The sequence below is a fragment of the Pinus tabuliformis genome, chromosome 7 (assembly GCF_031772625.1).
Source record: "Pinus tabuliformis cultivar Carrire ecotype Pingquan chromosome 7, CPIR1, whole genome shotgun sequence".
Classification (NCBI taxonomy): domain Eukaryota; kingdom Viridiplantae; phylum Streptophyta; class Pinopsida; order Pinales; family Pinaceae; genus Pinus; species Pinus tabuliformis.
Genome location: NC_142293.1, coordinates 1,370,528,638 through 1,370,552,582, shown reverse-complemented (window position 1 = coordinate 1,370,552,582; position 23,945 = coordinate 1,370,528,638). Strand labels below are relative to the sequence as shown.

At 36.8% G+C, this 23,945-nt stretch overlaps 1 protein-coding gene across 33 annotated transcripts in view; it reads right to left on the bottom strand.

The window, feature by feature from the left end:
• Positions 1–23,945, bottom strand: part of LOC149252728 (kinesin-like protein KIN-7E, chloroplastic) — a 370,076-nt gene that overhangs the window by 113,625 nt on the left and 232,506 nt on the right. For all 33 annotated transcript variants that reach the window (XR_016266978.1, XR_016266981.1, XR_016266983.1 and 30 more), the window contains exon 24: positions 889–978. Coding sequence is in view for 9 of the 33 variants with exons in the window: in XM_089459767.1 (XP_089315893.1) it covers positions 889–978 (90 nt within the window). In the remaining 24 variants the exon portion in view is untranslated. The remainder of the gene's footprint in view (positions 1–888; positions 979–23,945) is intronic.

The window sequence follows — 23,945 nt, the reverse complement described above, 5'->3', positions numbered from 1 at the left end:
AGAAATCTCTCCAAGTCAATGACGGTCATACAAAAGAAGATAGGTTGTCCAACACAGAACAAATTCTCCTTTAGATCCCTTCGCATGTGTGGATGTCCCCTCTCAATTTCAAATCGAATTGTGTGATGTGATGTGTGTCCAAATAAGTCCAACGAGCCTCTATTTATATGTTGTTTTGGAGGTGTCTTTTCTCACATGTTTGGCCAACTTGTCCTTCTTAGGGCTGACTTGGTCAAACTTCAAAATATGAATTTTCTCCATTAATTGCCAAGGAAAATACCGACCAAAGCTACCCAATTTTTCAACACTAAGATAGCATCCAATCAAATAAGGGACCGGTTTGATGTTTGTTACTAGGTTTCTATTTCTTGTTCTATTATTGCAGCCTTGTCTTGGCAATGGTGCTCTTTCTTAGCCAATTAGTATAGGTCTTATTTATATAATATATTATTGATTCTCTAGTTTTGCTAAATGCCTTAGGATAATCCAATAGTGTAGTAAGTATTATTCTTCGACTTTAATGTTGATTGATTGCTATCAAACATAATATAGTGATTAAGGTAGTATTTTGGATTTGTTTAACCCTAGATATGAATTCACTTGTTCCATTATGTCTTTTGTTTTTGTGTGTATTGAATATTACAGTTTGGAGTTTGCTATCATTTTAGAGCCAATGCATCTTCTATGAATGAAATTGCCAAATAATAACTTGATTCATTATAACAAGAGGTGTACATGCATTTTATTCCTAACATGTAACACATTAAGTTGTAAGTATCACAATAACAACAACACAAAAGAAGAACGCAACAACAAAATGCATGTGGATGCTTGCATTTGTAGGACTTTGAGATTGCATGAGAGAGAGAATGATAAATTAAGGCATACCTTTGCATGGCAAAGTTTCGTAATTGCATCAACATGGAGGCTTTGTAATTCATCAAGTGTTGCAAGGTCCAAGCCATCAAGATTCTCACTCTAACAATTGTTTGACAAAGAATTCAGAAAATCACATATCCAAATGGAAAATTATTCAAAAGGAATAGCTTGTCTTGAATAAATCAACTATTTAATGCTTAAACATTCAAATTAAAAACATATTTGATAATATAATTATATCAAATGAACAATCTAATAATATACCAACTGAGCATTACTTACACAATCTAAAGTGCATATTATTCCTTTCTAAACAAAAATGCATAATACTCTTCCCTTCGTTTGAGTTGAACAATTTAAAAACATATATATAAGAATTAGTCAGAAGCAACAATTGAGGAAGCTAGCGGTACCAATGCGGGGAATTCTTAGGCTCAAGCATAAGGAGATGTATGTGTAGATTACGTAGTATAGTAAGACAACCCACTAGGGTAGAACACACAAGGTTAGAGCCCACTATGGTAAAGAAAGAACCCACCAAAAAATGCATCCAATTAAATTTTCTTAGCAATAAAGTTATTTAGAAATAAACTATCTACTAGTTTTGTCATTGCACGTCACTTGTCCCTTATAATTTTGATATAAACTAAACACATATAAGTGAAACATCAAAAGCTGAGTTGGAATAAATAGATTTACATCAAGCATTAAGTTGGGATAAACAGTATTGACATAAGCTATTTTCTAAATAGACATGGTTATAGGCTATAATATTATTCATGTTCTAATTAAAAGGAGAAACATATCCAAATATAAACCTTCACAAATCTCGAGGAAGAACTCAAGTAAGTTTATAACTTACCCACGTTAGAAGGATTGGTTGGTAAGACATTACCTGAGTGAGTAAGAAAAGGACAGATAACCTTTAAAACATAACCTAGAGATAGTAAGTGCTTTCAAGAGTTTAATTGAGCAAACCTTGACTCGGAAATCAATTACTTGATGACCTTTCCTAAGAAAATGAATAGTGTTCTTTTAAATAGAAAGTAGATTGAGTTGCAAAAAGCTGAGGGACACAAATTATAAAATCAACAAGGAAATATTAAATGTCATTCGAGAACACCCTTTGAAGACAATGAAAGCTGAAAAAACCATCACACTACTTTTAATTACTTGTTTAATCTTAAACATAATATTTTTTACATCAAAATGTGATTACAAAATGCTCCCTATAAAAACATTTTAGCTAGAGAATTCCATGAACACCTACATAGTGTTAGTCACTAGATAGCATACAATTAATAAGATAATGTGTTATAATAGAATGTTATACATTAAAAAAAAAAAAAAAATCAAGATTTGAACAAGAGTTTAGAATGAACTAATCTACCCTTCATCAAAAAAAAACAAAGACGAAAAGCCTAAAAAACATAAGAAAATGTTTAAAACACAAACTTCATTGTCTAATCACCCTGACCACAAGTGAAATAGAGAATATAAGCAAGAAAACACAAGTTGAAACATGTCCTTTTTTTCACAAATTCAACCTCAACAAGGATCACTGAGATCACTAAAGAGCATTCCCCCCATCGTTTCTAGATTCTCAATCTAAAGTAATTAGCTAGTCATAAAATTGTATTTACAATGGCATTTTATGAATGAGGAGATTTATGGTGGTTGTTTTTCAAGATTCACCTTTGACTATTTCATTTTTGTGCCTTATCTCTTGGTTTTTTCAAGAGACAAACCTAAGAAAACAAGCATTGAGTCCAATTCACTATAATATAAATATAACAAACAAATGGATGAAAAAATATAACAAAAAGGAAGGGAAACTAGTGCAATTTCCCTATATAGGAAGTTTAACAAGACTACAAGACCATTAATTTGTCGAGCCAAATGTAGAACATTGTGTAGTGACAAACGAAACCACCATAGCACCAAAATACACCATTTATATATAGTTGGAGAAAGTCAAGTGTGAAGTGCCACTTATTGTATTGTTAGCATAACCAACAAAGAAAGCAAAAATCTAACCATTTGTCTCACAGTGTGAATCATTGGATAGCTACTCAATTCCAATGCAAGGATGTCCAATGTCATGTGGACATGGAAGTGGATCTAGACAATCCCAAATTATACACAGGCTATGTGGAAGCCCCAATAACAACATGGTACAGCTCAAATTTCTATGCAAGATGCACCCCTTTCAATATTGTTTGTTCACCATACATAAAAACCATGAGCATTGGACGATATCAAGCTTCACCAAAGGCTTGGTTGAAACCCCAAGAAAAGCATCATATAGATCCATTAAAGGCTGAAGGAATCGCATTCAACAATATTCATTCACCTTACTTCAAACAAGTGAAATTGTTAAATTTAATGAATGTGTGTGTAAACACGTGAAAAAATCAATGAAATTTCTTATGCATTTGTGAACGTCATACACAGGTGGTGAATTTATACATTTACAAGGGGGAGACACCTTTTGTTATTTTTGTACGGAATAACTCAGTCTATTACACCATCAATACATTGTCATAATTATCTCTCTAACATGTCATTAAGTTGTCCTAATATTACACTCTATTATAACACTCACTCTATGAATTTATACACTAACACTAGGACCTATCACATAAAATAATAAACAAGGTGTAAAACCTTTCCCCCTCTTGAATGTTTCTTCTATTTTCAATGACTCCCAACAAATCTCAAAACTTAAAAATTCTCTCTACCAAGTCCCTTGGTGTAAATGGTTGCTACTCGATCTTGTGAGCTATAGAAAACAATTGGGAGTACAGCGACTAGGTCATGACAATGAAGAGCCTAGCTCACAAGGCTGGTATTTCTTGAATCTCATAGAAAGGTTGTTAACAACAAGCAACGTTCATTTTTTACAATTGTGAAAAATGGTTTATGCAATTAAGCAAATTTTGTTGTCTACCACTAGCATCCCATGGCCTTCATTCTAAGAAACATAGACAATGCTTTTGTTGGAATTGATGGCCTTGAAATATCTTCATGGTTCACGATAGAATCTACAAGACCTAGCACCCTGAGATATGTTCATTTGGATAGTTCATGCACTTGCAATTCAACACTGCACATAACCAAATATGTTTCACTATGCATGTGCCCCACCTTCCACTATTACATATCTGCTCACAATATATTTCAACCTAAGGATGACACCTAATGAGATATGAATTTGCACATTGTCTAGTAGAATTACAACAACATAATTGGTAGGATCTGCCCTTTCCTAATAAAAGGAAATCAAGTACTCCTTTACAAATATATAGGATACATAAGAAAATTTCATTAATGTCCACAACCAACCAAAAGGTCAATGATACTAACAAGATCAGTCACTAGACACTAGACTATAGGAGTGTCTAGAACACTACTAGATGCTAATATTTTTATCAAAGTAGAAGATATACAAATGATGAACGAAGAAACTCAAGTACGGGCTAGGGTTTCCTTTTTCCCACAATGAGCATACTTCGAAGACCACACAACTTTTTTATTTGCCCATCTTATTAATCATTTCAATACAAAGATTGGTGAAAGGAATTTTGATAATTTAGAGGGGATCAAGCTCAAAATCCCCTCCCATATTTTTCATATAAGGGAAAAAAGTAGGGAAGAAGACGTTATATTTTTAAAGAGACTTTCTTCATTTAAAGGTAGAAGTGTTTTCTCCATTAAAGCAAAGAATATTTTTAATTAGGGTACTCTATATGTTCATTAATCATTTTTAAGGGAGAAAAACATTATTTTCTCAACTTTCTTTCCTTATGGCGCTCCTCACACCCCTAAGCACAAATGTTTTTAAAACCTAGAGAGAAACCCATTATACAAAACCCTTGTTTTGAGCTACAACTTGTATGACAGATTTGCATTCAGTGTAATATAAAAATATTGCATGGGAAAAGTGATCATATCATCCAATCACCAACGTTCATGATTGTCAAAAATAAAGATATATCCTAGGAATATCCCTAAAATCTACCCAGAAAGCCCCTAAAATCTACCAAGAACATCCTTGGAATCTATCTAAAATATCCCTAAAATCTACTTGAAACATCCTTACAATTTGCCCAAAACATCTTGGACAAGGCTAGCAAGTCCCCGAGTTGCCAATAAAGTCCCCAACAATTTGGACACATCTCCTAAGGGTTCTAAAGTCCCTAAAACATGAGAATGTAGAGTACAAGAGTTATCCTTGGGGGTGGAGGGTAAAAGACCGTGTGCAACATAGGCTTTTACTTTGTCATCTTTTCAACTTCAAAACCGTATTGAATAAATAAGCTTTTATCAATTGCGTCTTTGCATCTTGTGTTTTAAGTTTTCAAAATACATCTTTGTCGCATCTTCTAGCTCCTCAACATCGAAGAAGGTGCTCTTGATTTCTAACTCCTAAAATGTTCATTTTCTAATTGATCTCTAAGATGACACATTTTTTCTTTTGGAATATATAAATCATTGGAAACCAACTTCTCTCTTAATGAATGAATGAGGAGATAACTTACTTTCAACAAACTGATAAACCATAAAAGGTAAACTCCCATTTCGTTTTTATTCAAGAAAAGTATCTCTTACTATATTTCACAAAATGGCCTTTTAGTGACTCGTAATCTAATTTTGTCCCAAGTTTTCTAGATATAATTGGTTTTATACATCCAGAATTGAGGGCTAACAAACTTATATGGAAACAAAGTTATCACTCCAAATAGTAGTTTTAACTTTTGCAAGGCAAAAAAAAAGTCACTAGATAAAATTAGATAACCATTCAAATGATAAATGGGAAAAGATGAGAATCAATGCAATGAAAATATAGTAAGTGTTGCCCCTTTAGAGGCAACAATCCCAAAGACACTCAATCAACTATTGTGGTATGTTCCAACTCACATGAGATCCCTTGCTCATGTCAGTCAAATACAAATGTTATCCTTGTGCCCCGTCAGCTACAACACTTCCATCATTACCACATGCCTCACCCATGGTATACTAACTCTCTCCATCCTCATGCCTCAGTTGACAATTGCAATATGTTTTCTTTATGCATGGTCATGTTCTAATTGTATGGGTTTGATACTTAAATGTGGTGCTATAACCTCTATACTCATCATGAATGTGGTAAGAACAAAGTGTAATCTAATAACACTTCATAACACTTGCAATCTTATTTCTTGCTTCATAGTACTATGGTGATAGGAGGCATTAATATCCTAATAAGTGTCATGGAAACCTTAGCTTAATCACATTATTAATGATCTTGTCACGTTAACATACCTTAAATACTATTCATACTTAACAATTCCCATTTCCCTTTTCTCACTTCTATTCCATTCATAAAAAAGACATTTCCCTACTCATGTTTGACTTGTCAAATGTCACCCAGCAAGCTCTAGTCAAGAAAAAATGTAGAGAAATGTAAGCCTAAGTCAAAGAAAAGCGAAAATAGGGCTACTTGTAAAGAGCACAAAAAAATGAAAATCAAAAAATAATAAAGCTAGAACTATGCTACTTCATTAAAAGGGTTGCAACCCCTATGTCATGTTACCACTCAAACTAGCAGGGGTCCTAGGAGGGGATCCTACAGAGCAACTACTAGGTCAAGGGCCAACAATGGAGTGATAACGCAATGTCACCTCAACTAAGGTTCCTTGCTCTTTACAGACTTTCACCGATGGGAGGAGACCCGGTATAAGAGGAATCACAATGACGAACGAATTAATGATCAAATAAGGAGTGATTCCTAAATCCTTTTCACAAGATAGACTCAATTAAATAGCTTACTTGCTTGAGAAGCAAGGTGATCGGCTCTCTAAGAAGGGCTATGAGAATACCTTGGCCTAGGGTTAGAGGATTTGGCTTGACAAGGAGCTTCCTAGACTTAAGGATCCTTATGGAGAAATGGATTCTATCTAGTCCTTGTGGAATTTGAGTTATAAAGTTGTAGGACCACAAAGAAACTAGGTGGACCCAAACTAGGCCAAGTGTATGGAATTGATCGAACAAAGAGGGCTTGACCTAATTAGGGAAGAGAACAAGATCAAAGAACTAGTTTTCTTTTGAAATTTGAATGCAATGATCCAAGTGAGGACACTAACACAAAATCAGTCTAGGGAGAGAAATGATCCTTGAGCTAGGGCTTATGACATCTCCAGATTCCACCATCGGATTGTGCTCAAATTTTGCGAATCACTTGAGAAGACCCCAGCGCAGTTGTGCACCAATTTTGAAGGTGTTTGAATGCCTACAAAATATTTCATTTGATGCCCTAGGAGACCTTTTAGGGTTAGGCCTAGAATTGGGAAAAGTGAATAAAAGAGAGGGAAATTTGACCACCAAAACGGATACGAGGATCAGTGCCTTATTGCTTCCGCTTAATGGAATCAAGATACACATAGATCGAGAATTCCATGTGCTAAGGAGCCTTAATCGATCTTTGCTAGCCTTTCTAAGGGTAGCAACTAGGTCAATAGGGATTTATACTTCAAATTTGTCAAAGAGATGAAGTTTCGAAGTCTTTCAACCTAAGAGGTACCTCTAGAAACATTCACCCACTCTCTTCAAGTACAACACATGCATTAAATCACTTATTCAAGCTTCCCAGAAGAATTTTGCATATACTTTAACCCATACATGAATAATGATAATCATAACATGCAATAAACCAGTAAAATAGCAAGAATAGCATCAAACTTTGACTTACATGAGAGAAAGAGTATATTCATTCATCAACGTTGCATTAGAAATAAGCTCCAAAGACATTACCGAAAATCCAAACATCATAGTGCATCAAGAGAGCTCCAAAAGTTTACCTAGCAAAAAGTGCAAAAATCTCTCAAGAGATACAAATCCAATCCAAGTGATGATGATTAGAATGAATCACCTCACTTCTATTTATACAATCACTAATGAGTTCGATTTTCCTAATTAGGCCTATTTTAGCCCCAAATAATAAAATAATGTGCAATAACAACATTCCTTGGCGACAAGCCCACCATGATAGCTCAATAACATAATAATAAGCCTCTCAAGAGGGTCGAATGATCAATAAAGTGAGTCGTTGGATCCTTGAGGAGGCCTAATCAAGTTGAAAATGTGCCATGATGTGAGAAGAGAGCTCAAACATAGTGGACAAGAGGTTGGCCCCTTGTTTCCAAGCAAAATCCCTATGGTGCCCCCAAGTGGTTGTAAGGGGCATGGGGACATCCTCATGGATCTCCAAGTGGATCGAAAATGCTTGTAAACCATCCATAAGGACTAGGATTATATCATAAGCCCTCTGTGGTGCTCATCTAGACCTTGGATTGTCTACCAATTGCATGATGAAGGTGTGAAGCTAGTTGGGCATGGTGAACTAGGTGCACAGTCCTCGTCCAAAAGGTGGAACACAAGCAATCAATGACTGGTGTTGCCAATACGTGAAGTAGTCTCTGCTATGGCGGAGGCCCATGGCTCTCAATGCTCACCCTACAAGTGCCACTATGGCCCTCTGGAGGGCTAGGACCTCGTATAGGGAGACCAAGACCCAAATGGAGACCCACTTGCAATCCTGCATAAGATCCAATGCATCCCCTTGCCCTCCAATACAAAAAATCATTAGAATAATCAAGTAAAAGAGCTTACGAGTCATGGAATCAATAGGGCACGTCATGGTGGCATGCCCTTCCATGGTGGGCTTTCACATGTACAAGTGTCTCCAAGCTCAATAGGGAGTTAATCAAGAACCTTATTAGGTGGTTTCAACCTTTAAAGGGGGTGACATGTCCATGGTACATCCCTTAAGTGGTAGGTGGCAAATGATATAGTAATGGAACAGAGTGGGGATCAGGGGAATCATCCAGACCACATGTCATGGTGCAAGAGTAGCTATAATAAGGGAAGCCCGCACTATTGTTTTTCCACAACCTTGGTGGCTAGGATACAATCTTAAATCTTTGACGCTACCATGCTACCAAACCAAGAATCACAACGATATTACTTTGCACAGCTGAATATAAACAGCAGTAAATCACACATGCACAAAATATAAACCATTTTTTACAATTTTCAACCCAAATTGGTTATATTAATCAACATATAGTAGAACATTGTAGGGCTCTCATACCAAGGATAATGGCCCTCATACATCCACTGATACAAGACACAAAACTAGGGCTTGGTGTCAGCGCATTGACAACCAATCTACCCATACAAAATACATTGACCATCTCGCTGATGTAGCACACTCTCTCAACTCCTCTTGGGCATACCTTGTACCTGCCCAATCCAGTGACTCTCGATCTGTAGCTCCTGCCTCTATCAATGCTCCAAGTCCATCTAGCCACTGAACCTCGTCTATAAATCTACTCACTTGTTGTACCTCAATGCATCAAGGGCACAACACATCAAGACTCTTGTTGAGTTGTTCACAGCTTCACTTGTGAATACCTCAATCTACCCATTGTTGCTCCTCATCTACTCAGGGACTTATGCCGACTATGGTCTTCTTGCGCTACTCCAATGAAGACTAACATAGGGCATAAAGGTTTGCCACCTATCACTGCAAGATGTCCATTTGCCACAATGAACACGTGCTAGGAGGAATGCCCATCATTTGCAAGGTAGGGTTGCTTCATTATGGTCACAAATTTCCCTCAAGCCATCCTTCTTGCCTCTTGCATTGAGGCTGAGAGTTATGGCTCTTCTTCTTTGAAATCCGCACCCAAAACAGTGAGAATATCTCCACAAACTCAACTACCTACCTCAGCCTCCCTTGCTACAAACTAGCACTATATTTCAGAGATCCTTGTGATGATTGATGCACCTTTTGATGTGTAAAATAACTCCAAACTCACCTCTTATTTATATCCAACAAGAGGGCTCCAATGAATTTGTCAAGAGGGTTAAACTAGACCTAGCCGACACGCCTCCTTAACAAATTAGCCCACACATAACTTCAAAAATTAATAACTCTTCAACGACAACTCGAAATTGGATGATTTTTGATGTGTCAGATTCATCTCAATGAGTACTATCATCCTCATCCATCACGTGTCGAAATATCATCATGGTTTTGGCCCAAACATCGATGGGTGCAAAATATCAGGCTTGGGTTTCAAGCCCACAAGGCCACTTGTGGAGTTCCTTCCTACAAACCCTCGATCCTCGAGGCTTGGAGTACCTCCCAAGCGACAAAAATCAACACACACCTGGGCATATGAGTGTAGGAGGGAGAAAATCGTGGCACATGAGTTACCCCAACCTTTGTTTTTCCACCCTTCTCCATATGCCTTTTGCCTTTGATTGATTTTTCTTCATAACTGCTTAGGGCTCCAAGGGGATGAGAGCATGATGTGTAATATATAGCAGTGGATACCCCCTTAAGGTGGGGCAATTCATCACCCACCAGGGATTGGAACAATCATGGGTTCCTTAATGACAGAGGGAGCTCATCTAGGGCCCATAGGAACCAGGGTGATGGCCATGGATAAGAGGTAGAGCTCATGTTTGGTTTTTGCCCACGTGCTAAATTCGTATGTCCCGGCCATCTCTTGCATTTTGTGGTACATTCCCTGTTGAGAGAAGCCAAATTATGCTTTTTCTTTTCTTTTTAGTTGCATCAACCTTTGAGGCATTGTTCCAGTCCCAACCCAAGGTGTGGACAAGGGGAGGGGGAGACTAGCCCTATGTGGACCCAGTGAACCCATGTGAACCCAGATGGGAAAAGCAGTGTGGAAAAAGTCTGCAAAAAATCGCGATTTAATCCTAAAATGCGATTTTTTGAACTAAACGATTTAATCCCCCGACTTTTTGGCAACTTTTTCACAAAGGAAAAAATCCCGATTTTTTCCTTATACTCCCGATTTAATCGGGAGTCGACCCAAAAAGTTTGCCTCCCTTCCCAGGGCGCGGATAAAGAGGCCGCAAAGGTGAAAAAACTGTGAATTGAAGCTTCCATCCATGCATTTTCAAGTTATTGCATTGTATTGTTTGTCATACTTCTTGCGAGCATAGTACTCTCATTTGTAATCTGTTAGTTTTGAGGTTAAGATATGTTTTTGTTTTCCAAGGAAAAACAAATCTTTATACTTCATATTTCTAGTTAGAACGCAAAGTATACATTAGCTAAGGCTCCAGGCTTTCAGTGACCCAGACTCTAACAACCATTGCCCCTTCAAAAGATTACAAAAGTACCAAAAGGACAGGCATACAACAGTCTTCCGTAGAAAGAACCCCACACCATCAAAAACATTGTTACAGTTGTTAAATGCTTCCGAAAGAAACAACAAAGAGGAGGTCATGAAGATCAAATAACAACAACCCGTCCAAAAAAAACAAAACCAGTGCCTCAAAAAAGAACCCATTTTTCAGACAGGGACAAAGTACTTGTGAAATCTTGTGACAGCAAAGATCCTTCTTGCAATGGGAGCACGTTTTGAAAGGAAATCTTCTTTAGTGGTGAACTCCTTGTAAATGTGGGGAAAGGTTATGTATCAGAAGTGGATTTTACCTCCAATAGTTTTTGAATAATAGATGCCAAGGCTAGGTTAGTAATCTGACATCTACTGTTTTCTCATAAAATAAGCAGCTTGGAGTCACCAAGCGTTAATTTTCACATCTACTATGATACTCACTGTTAATTTTCATTGGACCTACCACCTGACACCTTATTACCCAAGCAGATTACAATCTACTGAATACATGCATCACTTATTTCTTAATACAATTAGCGGAAACAAAAATTAAAAGGGGAAGAGGATCTCAATGACTGATTACTTGATGACTTTTAGATGACTCATGATATGCATTTATTATATTTTTTGTTGATATTTTGACTCTTGAGAGTTGAGACTCAGACAGGACTCAAAATTCAGGAGTTGATTCACTATTTTGATATGTGATGTAGCACTAGACTTCATATACATATTATATATTAGCTTACTTCACATGTTTATGTGGAAATGCATTTATTTGATGTTGTGGATACTCTAGATGTTAAAAGAAATAAAATAAATTGAATAATTTCTTGTTTTTTTTAATTTTGCCGACTTTTTCAAAAAACTCCCTACTTTGACGAGTTTTTCAACTTTTGGACCCTTGCCGAATTAATCCCGACTTCGACTTTTTCCACATTGGGGAAAAGAGATAAATGGCGCTAACATGAGTGGAAGGGAGTGATGTATATGGTGTCTGGAAGCGGGACCACACAACCAAAATTGGGATTTCCCATGTAGTGCCAACCCTACAGCTAATGGCCAGTAAAGGATATCCCACTGGACTAGGATACAAGGCTAACCACGAAATCAAGCAGTGGAGACAAGATTACAAACCTAGCCCACTCTTTCTACTGAATCCCCCCACCAATTCATGCCCAAAAGTGCCCATGACAAGTAAGAAAAATTACTCAACTATACCAATGAAAAGCCATACCTTCAAGGTCGGAAGGCCCACCTTCAAACACACAATCATTACAAGTGGGCGACGGACCACATGGCTAGCTCAGTTGGCAAAGATAATGGCATGTCGAATTATTTGGTGGTTGCAAGGGGTTGTTGGATGTTGTCTGAGGAGCATCTAGCAGAAAACATTTCTCCTATATACACTACCCACAGGTGGTGGGTAATAAGTCCCATGTTTGTTTAAGAAAATCTTAAAAGAGCGACTTGATAAATGAAATCAAACAAAAAATGAAAGATGGGGAAATAAATAAAGTGCTAAGTAAATAACTCTAAACAAATCTCCCACTTAAAGGATTGCATATACAAATAATCAAGAGTCCTAATTCTAGATAGCTAGTTGGACCATTAAAATTGACCTTTATCATCAAATACGACTTTGACAATCATTATCCTATATTGCCCCTTCCAGTTTCACAAGTTATCCATCATTTTTACCTATATATAACTTAGTGATCTAGGAAATACATTTTGTCTTGGGCATTGTCACATGTAAAACGGGCAAGTATATCCTGTTGTAGAATGTAACTAGGTTTGATCTTCATAAATGTATTTAAGTCACAATATAATTTATTTGACAAAAGAAAGAAAAAATGAAATTTTATTATTATTAAATTGACTTATTAAAGCATGGGTTTCATGCTTGGGTCAACTGTTTCTAGGTCAAAGCCTCCATTCAAGGCTTCTAGGGTTTATGTCAAGTATCCTTGTCCATATCATAATGTAAAGACCCTTTCTTGGGATTTATTTGTCAAAAAAGAAATTTATTTTATTATATTTTAGGTATTCTAGGCCTCCTCCACCAAGTCAGCCTTAAATAGGGTAATTCGACGTCAAAAGAAACCTATATATTGGAGAAACTCGACCTCATTTGGAGAGCAAGTCAAGCAAGTTTGATTTGCAGAAGATTGTAGCTGGAAAAGTGCAATGCAAAGAGACAAGTGTTTTCACTTCATATTCATGTCTGGAATATCAACATCCATCAAAGTTTGTTTATAAAATGTGTGAGGTTGGAACGCTAAATGGTTACAGAGTTAAAGAATGTGAGAGTTGATTGAGGTGTTGTTCATTAGTAACCTGGCACATATATAGCTGATGTGAAGCAAATTTGAGGAGAAGCAGAGACAGAGATGGAGCTATGTAGATTTATACACCTGGTAAACCAACATGTTGTTTGTTGTATATATTAGGGGATTGTAGTCTCCTTTCAAGTTGTAGCTTGATAAATAACAGGTTGGAGCCCGTTGAGGTAGGAGCCTCCTCCTAGGGCTTGTAGCCTGTAGAAAATTGATGGGAGTTGGAACTTCCTTGCAAGTTGAAGCTTCCAAAAGAAATTGAGGTAGCAACTCTTGTAGGTTGGAGCCTACAGAAAATCGGATGTAATAAGGGAATAGGACCTTTCCTTTGAATCATAACAATAACAAAATCGTGGTTTTCTCCCTTTATGGGTTTCCACTAATATATGGAGTTCATATGTGATGTTTTTGTGTGTTGACTTTATGATTTCATGAAGGTTGTTAAGTTGTGATTTACATGTGAAATGTTGGTTATATATTAAATTTGTTGTTCATGAGATGTATTCCACTCATTTAACAGTTTATTTAACTGTTGAAAAATAATCAGAATTTAATGTCCATGAATGTACTAAATTAATTCACCCCCCCCCCCCCCTCTCAGTTTAGTTAAGTTTCCATCAACTAGTTCATGCTAATGATGTGCCATGTGTTAGAAGTACCAACCAAAATTAGGGTGAGGATACACCATGTGTTAGAGGTGCCAACCAGAATTATGGTTGATCTACCATATGTCAGGAATACCAGCAAGAATTATGGTGATAATGCACCATGTGTCAAAGGTACCAACCAGAATTATGGTAGACTCTTGATGTTGTTAACTTACCATGCGTCAAATATGCTTGACCAGATTATGGTAATTGGTTGATACTATTGATGCACCATGTGTCACAATTGTTGACCAAATTATGGTAAGTTTTAACCATGTGTCACAATTATTGACCAAATTATGGTAAGTTGTTTTACCATGTGTCACAATTGTAGGCCCAATTGTGGTATAAATTTTTTATAACCTTTTCTTAGAGATTTTTGTCAACATGAGAGCATCTAGATAGTCATTATGAATACCTCTCTAGATAAGAGGGTGTGTTGAATTTTGTAGCTATGGTCAGTCTTCATAATTATTATTTTAGCCATTGATGTATTTGTAAAGCATGTTCTTAATGCTATTGTCAAAAGAAAAAAAATATATGACATGGAAGTTCATGTCGGGTTGAAAGAGAAAATTTGAATTTTGAAACTTTTGGTTTTGGCTCCACAAGAAGTTTGAGTCAGCCCTCCTGAGATCAAGTCAACCTGGCCGCAAGAAGGCACGCACTCAACTCCTCCAAGAAAACTATAAATAAGCATTCGTTCACCCTCCAAAGAGGCAATTCAAATCACTCATCACAAGCATATTTTTGCTCATCTAAGTGAAGAAGGGGAAGGAGAAGAAGCCTAAGGACAATAAGACAAGATGAAAGATATTTCTCCAGTTCTTTGACCTCTCTCTCTCCCTCGCACGTGTGGCTTGTTCTGGGCCAAGTTTCTATGGGTCAATGTTGCGGGGGAGCGCCCCCCCTCTCGCTCTCGCTCCCAATTCGCACTCCGAACAAGAGCAGCTCTAGAGCATGCTCCCTAAAAAAAAACGCTCCCTGCTTTTTTGGGAGCGTTTAGCCTTTTTTGCAAAAAAAATTTGCAATAATGTTCCAAATGCAATTTTTTTTCAAAGAATCAAATAAGTTTTGAGTGGGGAAACTTAATGATCAAGCATATGGCCCTAGTATTGATATGCGATTCATGGTAATGTTTAAGAATTTTTAGAAATCTTCATTTTCATCCTTTTACTTAAATTTTTAACATTGCCATGAAATGACTCGGGATGTTTGAGAGTGGTTCCGACCTCATTGGATTTCATATGGAGAAAGTAGAATTTTGGATTTCATTCAAAATCCAGTAGACTTAACAGTTTTTCAGGATTTCAGGATTGGGGGATTACAATGTTTCCATTTAATATTGTCATATATTAAGGTACGGAACTCATATTTAATCAAGAGCACCAATCCCTCTATGTACCTTGATGTTAGTGACATTGGTTGTCGAACTCCTCTATCATGACCCTCCTAAAAATGTACGCATCACTCAAACAAAATCTTGACTTGACATGCTATGCTTTTTCTATCTTATGTTAATGCTTAGAGGGTGATATTAATGACAAGGATCCCTATATAGATCCAGAGGTAATGGCAAAGATACCTCTGGATATTAATGCTTATACGGTGATATTAAGCAATAGATAATGGATTTACGTGTCTTTTCTAGTTTCTAGTAGTTTTTATAACTATTGACTCTTTCATATTTATTATGATATTTTTTTAAACAATATATGACAATTTAAGTTTGAAGTTGGCAATTATAACTCATTAGTAATGAATTATGAATATGATGCTTCATGAAAGTTGAAAGTTGTTTCATTTCATTTCATTTTATAACATTTCATTTCATGTTATATATTATTTTTTGTAATGGTTACACTTAGCTTACAAGTACAACTTTGGTGATCAATGATGATAAATGTTATATATTGAATTTTGAAAGTTTGAAACTTTAAGATTGATGAATTATGAGACTCAATATGTGTATGGTACTATGTTACTAACATGTGGACGTGGTTCATGAAGATTATAACTTCTAGATGATTGTTGTTATATGGTTCAATCTATGTTTATAATGTTTTTTATATCTAATTCATCATTCTACATGTTTTTGTTGACATATATGCATCAAAATATAAAAAATATAAATATATATAAACGCTTCGGGATTCGCTCCCAAACCGAGAGCTTCTGAAAATGTCGCTCCCGCTCCCGTTTTCGCTCCCTCTCCCCATTTTCGCTCTCGCTCCCAAGTAACCTTGCTATGGGTGATTTATGTTGAATTTTGTAGCTATGGTCGGTCTTCATAATATATCAATTGTAATTGTAATAGTTACAAAATAAAATTTTATGAAGCATGTTCTTCATGTTTGCAAGAAAAAGATTTACTTTGTATTCAAATGAAAAGTATTATAAGGCTCATTAAGAGGGGGAAAATAAAAAATTTGAATTTACATTTTACCTCCAAAAAGACAAAGACGGTCCTCTGAAAATTCGTCTTGCCCATGGGACACACCTTTTAGCATGGAAAAACCACTATAAATAGTGCCACTTCGTCTCTATCAAACAAAGAATTCGGATGATCTGATCTGAGGCATATTCGAAGGGTCCGAGGCACATCCTCTATGAATATATGCAAGGTTCCTGAGGTAGAAAGTGCAAGGTCACTAAGGCAAAAGCGTGAAGTACTAAGGCATATGTTGTGTGGTTCTAAGGTATGAAATTCTATGATATAGTGTGATGATCTCTGAGGCATAGTGTGATTCCTAATGCAGAGAGAAAGGACGAGTTTTGGTCCTCCTGAGACCTTGTTTTGTGGTAAATATTTGTAGTTTTGAGTGCGAACTCTGAGGGAAATTTGTTGGACGGTTTTGTCTCCCTTGCAGACTTTGTTGCAGAGAACTTTGTGGACAGATTTGAGGAGGGTTGACCTGGTCTTTGGTGGTTGATCCTCTTGTCGACTTTGATGTATCTCTTGTTGCATTGATTCTCTAAGGAAAAGATTGGTTGGGTTTTTCCCCATTGTGAGTTTTCCCAGGGTAATATCGTTTGTTCCTTGTTTGCCTTCTTCTTTGTGGTTATACTATCATTGTATTGTTGATGTCTTCTGTATAATTTGCTTAATGATGTAATCATGTTTAAGAATGTGCAAAAGATCAATTAAAACATCAAAATAAATTATCGGTATAGATGACTTATTAAAATCAACATGGTATCAAACTTATGGTGAATTTTTGGAAGCCTTAGTTGGAAATCTAATCTCAAGAGACCTAATATAATTGATAAAATACCTTAGAGAATGCAATATGATGGATTGAGACCACCAGTCTCTAAAGGTCGAAATCCTTTGTTTTAAGGGGCTAAAGGATCTCAAGACCAGGAGAATGAATAACCCTCTTCCATGCCTCAGAAGAACAATTTTAGTGGTCTAAAAATCTTAATGGAGGAATGAGCACAAATTTAAAGAGTAAACACATCAAATAAGACACAAAGGATTATGGGACGAAATCCCTCTCATCTAAAGACTTCATTATGAATCTCAGAGAGGCCAAAAAACTTCAGATCAAACCTCAAACCCAAGTCAAAGTAGGTCGAAAGACTTCTACACCTTGTTTTGGCATATTGCTATTGGATCATCAAGGGTCTTGCGGATCGAAGGATCTTGAAGTTCAAATAGAATTCAATAACGATCATTTTCAAGGAGGATCGCCTTCTAAAGCCAACGTTAAAGGGAAAGGTTCCAGCACATTACAAGGTATATTGTTTTTGTTTGAGATTATATCTATGTCTATCACTTGGAATAAGCATATGCTCACTAAAGTCCATTTTCACAATCAAGACAAGACACTAAATACCTTGATCTCAAAAAGAGACTCTCTCAAACCTTAAGTAGCATTGACTGAAGTACCCTTAAAAATATTGCTTAATGTTTCATGCTAGAGTTCAAGAATTAGAAGTATCCATTATTGTTAAAGTATTTTCAAAGGAGCTCTATCGGAACTCTGTTATATCAGTGGACTTCAATGATCTATATATAAGAACTAGAGGTACAAATTTGGTGTATCTCGCTCTACTAAAAGGTGTGAAGCCATAAATTGGTTGGTCTTAGATAGAGTGTTAAGAACTAACGTTTGTTGTCATAAACCTTGTCTTGGAATAAGGAGAAGTGACATGATTGAAAATAGCATATGACTAAATCATAAGGCCGAGTCAAAGTAATCTTCAGATCTGATATTGTCCCATCTCATCAAATCAAGGGCATTGTAGGAAACCTTTGATATTTGATGAATAGTTTTCAAGAATAGAGGCTAAGTAATCTTTGAGGAGCCTAAGTTTCCTCAGCCTCCATTAGCTTAAATTCTCAGAATTTGTGATTGAAGAGCAACTCTTCTACAGAGCCAAATTAAAAGTCATTTTGATGTCAAATTCAAAGGGTCTTTGTTGTATTCATAAAAATAGGAACAAATGCAAGCAGCCGACTTAATTGATATGGGAGACAACCTAACTTATATTGGTACGCATATTTATAGGTTAGTTATGCCAAAGATCCAAGATGATCGATCAGGGCCATGTCCTCCTTCAAGCTTTGAAGGGAAAGAAGTATTCTCAAGAAGATGAGCTTGCTCGTATCACATCTTTGAAGACCTGAAGTGACATGTACCAAGTTTTTAGAATGCTTTCTTTGGAAATGTTGCAGGGCATTGTCATTTCATCATAAGCCATGTCCTATTTCAAAGTTAAGCACAAAAAGGTTTCTCAAGGGAGATGAGCAGTTGGTAAATCTTATGGGTTAAAATTCAATAATGTTGAAGCAATACTTGAGTATGGTGGGTATTTGAATGTTGGAAGGGTTTACTCATTACACATTGCAAGAATTGCTTTGAAGAAGTCAAACTATTTGACTGAAGATGATTGGTTGATCTATGTCAAATTTAGGGTTTGAAAACCCTAGTATACTAAGGGGTTTGAATAAGAAAACCCTAGGGTAAATCCCTAGGATTGGACAGCTTCCATTGAAAGAAGAAACCTTATATCTTACAAGAAATGACATCATAATGATGATGTGGATGAAGCTGACAAAGTTACAGATGTATGCAAGAAGTCCATAGATCAAGAGGGAGCTTTCATTCTTCTCCAAAGATAAGTATCTTATATCTCTCTTATTTGATTATCACTAATGATATAGATTTCTACTAGTAGTTAGTATCTTGTCCTTGAATCTTTGCTTGATTGTAATTGTTCTTCCATGGCCTCCGAGTGAGGATTGCAAGTACACAATGAAGATTGCCAAGGTTCTGGCAGCAAATGAAAAAGGATGGAAGAACAAAGGTTGTGACAAGAGAACTTGTATTGAGAGATATTGTTCTAGTTGGAATTTGAACTAAGAGGGAACCAAATGTCTTCTGATTGATGGCATGAAATTCAAAGCGAAAGATTACCACGACAAGAGGTAAGAAGGCTATGAAGGGACATCTTGTCAAGTACACTTTTATAGAGACCGCATTTCTTGATGAAAGAAGTGAACTGCCTCAGGCTGGTATGGAAAATGAACAAGTCCTACACTTGTAAGCAGAAAGAAGGCTTTGCAGAGGCTCCTCAAAGTTGATACACTTGAACTGATGGATCAAAGTTGATCCTATATGAGTTGTTCTCTGGCAAAAGCAGAAGAGCTCATGTGTCAGATGGAAGTTGCATAGACTAGAAGATTTGCTTTAGAGGGAGAAGTCAAACCTTCTCCAACTAAGCTTCTATGAGAAAAGACCTCAGATGAAGGATCTTGTCTAGATATGTGATAGCATCAGCAGCATAGGAAGCAAATCTCGATCTGCTTGAATAATCGATGCAGATCAATTTATGGTTCAACATGTGTTGAAGTACCATCATGGTATGGTTGGTCATGGCACAGTCAGTTATGTTTTGAGAGATGTCTCAAAAAGAGAAGTTCAACTAAAAGGAAAGGAGTGTTGAAAACAGAGAAGGTTTGTATATCACTTTTGATTGGCTTCTGAAATCTCGTGGATGAGTAAACATCTGTTACACTCAAAGGTCGAGTATGTTACAAGGCGAGTATGTTGCAGGGTGAAAGGTGAGCTATGAAGCAGTATGACAACAGCTTGTAGAATTGACTAAGCAAGTGCAGGTGACAACAAGATGATAGGTTAGGGCAGCTTGAGATCTAGTACCAATACATGGTACAGGAAGAGAGTAGCAAGGCTCGAGATATCTCCACTAATGAGCAAATAGGTGATATCTTGATGAACGCGTTGCCAGGAGAGAAGTTCATGTACTTTAGAAATAAGTTGGGGCTTGTGGAGATTACCTCTCTCGTTGAAAGGGAGTGTTGATTTGATAACAGCATGGATGGACATTCTCCCTATAGAGAGAATGGTCTGAAAGGCCTAGAGATCTCCCTAGATAGGGTTGAGTGAGTGCCTCTCAGGGAAGAGACTCAAATTACTCCTTGTGTAGGGTTGAGTGTGGTCTCTCAGCATCGAGACCCAGATTACTCCCTGTGTAGGGTTGAGTGTGGTCTCTTAGCATCTAGAGCCGATCAGACACCAGGGAAGGGTGTAGTAAGGTCCTTCAGCATCTAGATCTGATCACCAACCAAGAAGGGTTGAGTCAGGTCTTAGCCCAGAGTACTCCCCACGAGGGGTGAGGAAGTGAGTCCTTCTATGTTGATGGGAAGCCATGGGTTAGGTACCACCCCGGATATGGCCACTAGTAGATGTTAATGGTAGATGATGCTAATGATGATGATGTCGATGTAGGTCAAGAATGTTGACCTAGATGATGATGCTATCAACGAATTGAACCTTTCCTTAAAGAGATTATGTACACAGAGAACATCTGGATAATCATTATGAATACCTCCCTCGCTAAGAGGAAGTGTTGAATTTTGTAGCTATGGTCGGTCTTGATAACATATTAATCGTAATTGTAATAGTTACAAAAGAAAATTATATGAAGCATGTTCTTCATGCTTGCAAGAAAAAGATTTATTTTGTATTAAAAAAAAAAGTATTATAAGGCTCATTAAGCACAGGAAAATGAAAATTTTGAATTTACATTTTACTTCCACAAAGACCAAGTCGTCCCTCTAAAATAACAAGTCGGCTTTCCCATGGGACACACTTTTTCGCAAGGACAAACCACTATAAATAGAGACAATTTGTCTCCATCAAACACAGAATTCGGATTATTTGATATGAGGCATATTCGAAGGGTCTAAGGCACATCCTCTATGAATATATGTGAGGTTCCTGAGGTAGATAGTGCAAGGTCCCTAAGGCAGAAGTGTGAAGTACCGAGGCATATGTTCTGTGGTTCTGAGGTACGAAATTTTGTGATATAGTGCACTAATCTATGAGGCATAGTGCAAGTCCTAAGGCAAAGAGAAAGGACGAGTTTTAGTCCTTTAGAGACATTAGTCTGTGGTATATATCTGTGGTTTTGAGTGTGAACTCTGAGGCAGATTTGTTGGACGGTTTTGGCTCTCTTGGAGATTTTTTTGCAGAGTACTTTGTGGACAGATTTGAAGAGGGCAACTAGGTCTTTGGTGTTTGATCATCTTGTTGAATTTCATGTATCTCTTGTTGCATTGATTCTCTGAGGAAAAGGTTGGTTGGGTTTTCCCCATTATGGGTCCTCCCAGGATAATATCTTGTGTTTCTTGTTTGGCTTCTTCTTCATGGTTATACTGTCATTGTATCGTTAATGTCTTTCGTATAATTTGCTTAATAATGTAATCATGTTTAGGAATGTGCAAAAGATCAGTTAAAACATCAAAAAAAATTATCGGTATAGAAGACTTCTTAAAATCAACAATTTATATGGAAAAATCTGAACTTTTTGTCGTAGACATAGGTTGAAATCTGGACCTAGCAGATATTTGAACGAGCCCTTTAGCAATTGTTTGAAGACGATTGACTTGGCTTCTTGGCACACAGTTTGTCTCGTCATCTTGTTGGCCAGTCAGTCTATGGCTTTGATGTCTCTCTTGCTGAAATGATTCCCTAAGGAATGGATTGTTGGGTTTTTACCCCAAGTAGATTTTCCCAGGGTAAATGTTTGCATCTCTTGATTGGCTCTCTTTATGATCCTACTGTTCTATTATCTACTATTCTATTATCTATTGTTGAAGATCTTATGTGTAATTGCTTAATCATAAATGTGAATATGTTATCTAAAAATTATTTAATTTTAGGTTAATTAGATGAAAGGGGGTGATCATAAGATCATGCCCTTTCCCAAAAGGGTACCCATGGCAGTATATAAGCCAGGGACCCTCATTGTAAACAACCATCCTTAAATTATATATATATATATATATATATATATATATATATGTATGTATGTATGTATGTATGTATGTATGTATGTATGTATGTATGTATCTATTTTTGTTATTTACTGTGTCGGTATACTCCATCTGGTATCAAAGCCAGTGACCCTCGACCTACAATCACATTCAATCCACTGCCCCTCGTTGTTTCGCTATTGCTAACTTGTATGCTCCCCGTTCTCTTGTGACCCCCACTGCCTTTATCGCCCTCGCCGTCGTCTTTCCCTGGGCGTGTCCACTGTCCTTGTTGCTCGACTTTTTTTACCGCAATCATCTATTATATTCCTCTCATCTATCGTTTCATCCATTCCTTCAGTTTCGGTCCCTTCCCTGCTCCAACCATCGTCACCTATCCCATCCGCCGTTTTTTCTTTTTCTTGTTGGCCCATCTTATTTCGTTCCCATCCACAGTATTTTCCGTCGATTCAACCATCACACCCTGACAACCCTATTAATTGCACTCCTGTCACTAAATCTATGCCATTGTTAACTATTTCCCCCATCCAGCCAACTACTTACCAAATGTCATTGTGACCAACTATCAAGACGTCGATTCAGTGGTTGCCCCCGTTCCTCGCTCTACACGTCCACTGGAAGTCACCATTGACCATTGTGTTGACGTCCTTCGAATCCATCGGGTCATATTAGTTCTAATATTAATTCATTATATGATTTATATTGTATAATTAATTAATATTTAATAACTATATATGTTAATTAACATTTAATTATAAATAAAGTGATTCAATTAAATAAATAAATAAAAGTTCAAGTTAAGGAAGAAGGTTAAGCTAGATAAATATACAACACCACATACCCGTTCAATGTCTTCATCAATGCCAATCATTGATTTTAATAAAAGATTGATAGATCTTGAGACTAAGGTGATCGAACATGGCAAAAAAATCGAGGAGTTCGAGGATACAACAAACAAAATAGAGAGTCAACTCAAGCAAAACCATAACAAATTCAAAAAGGATCATGCAATCATTTCAAATAAGGTGGATCTAAATGATGAACAAGCAATGGTGATTTTGACCTATATTTGTGACAAGTCGAAGATTTACACCCGATCAAATACCCCATAATAATGAAGCTCCTCAACATCTCAATTCTCTAAATACATCAGACTCGTCAGACTCACATGAGAAACCTAACTGTCCAAAAGCATCGTCCATGCCCCATCAATAAAATAGTTACGCGAATTTTCAAAATATGCAGCTCTCGAATCAATACACAAATATGTAGCTTGTGAATCAATACCCCTTCTTCATTCCACCAGTTGCTACATATCAACGAAGAGCAAAACTTGAGCTCTCCAAATTTCACGGTAACGAGAAGTGGAGTGTTGCATGGTTCAATAAAGTAGACAAATATTTCGAGATTTACGATATTAACAATGATGATGAAAAGAATAGGCATGCGTCCATACTAATCGAAGGTGAAGCATATAATTCGTATATGTGGTGGAAAAACAAGACACTTGCTATTAGTTGGAAGAAATTCAAAAATGCATTCTTTAAGAGGTTCCAAGGTGTCAAGGAAGAAGAGT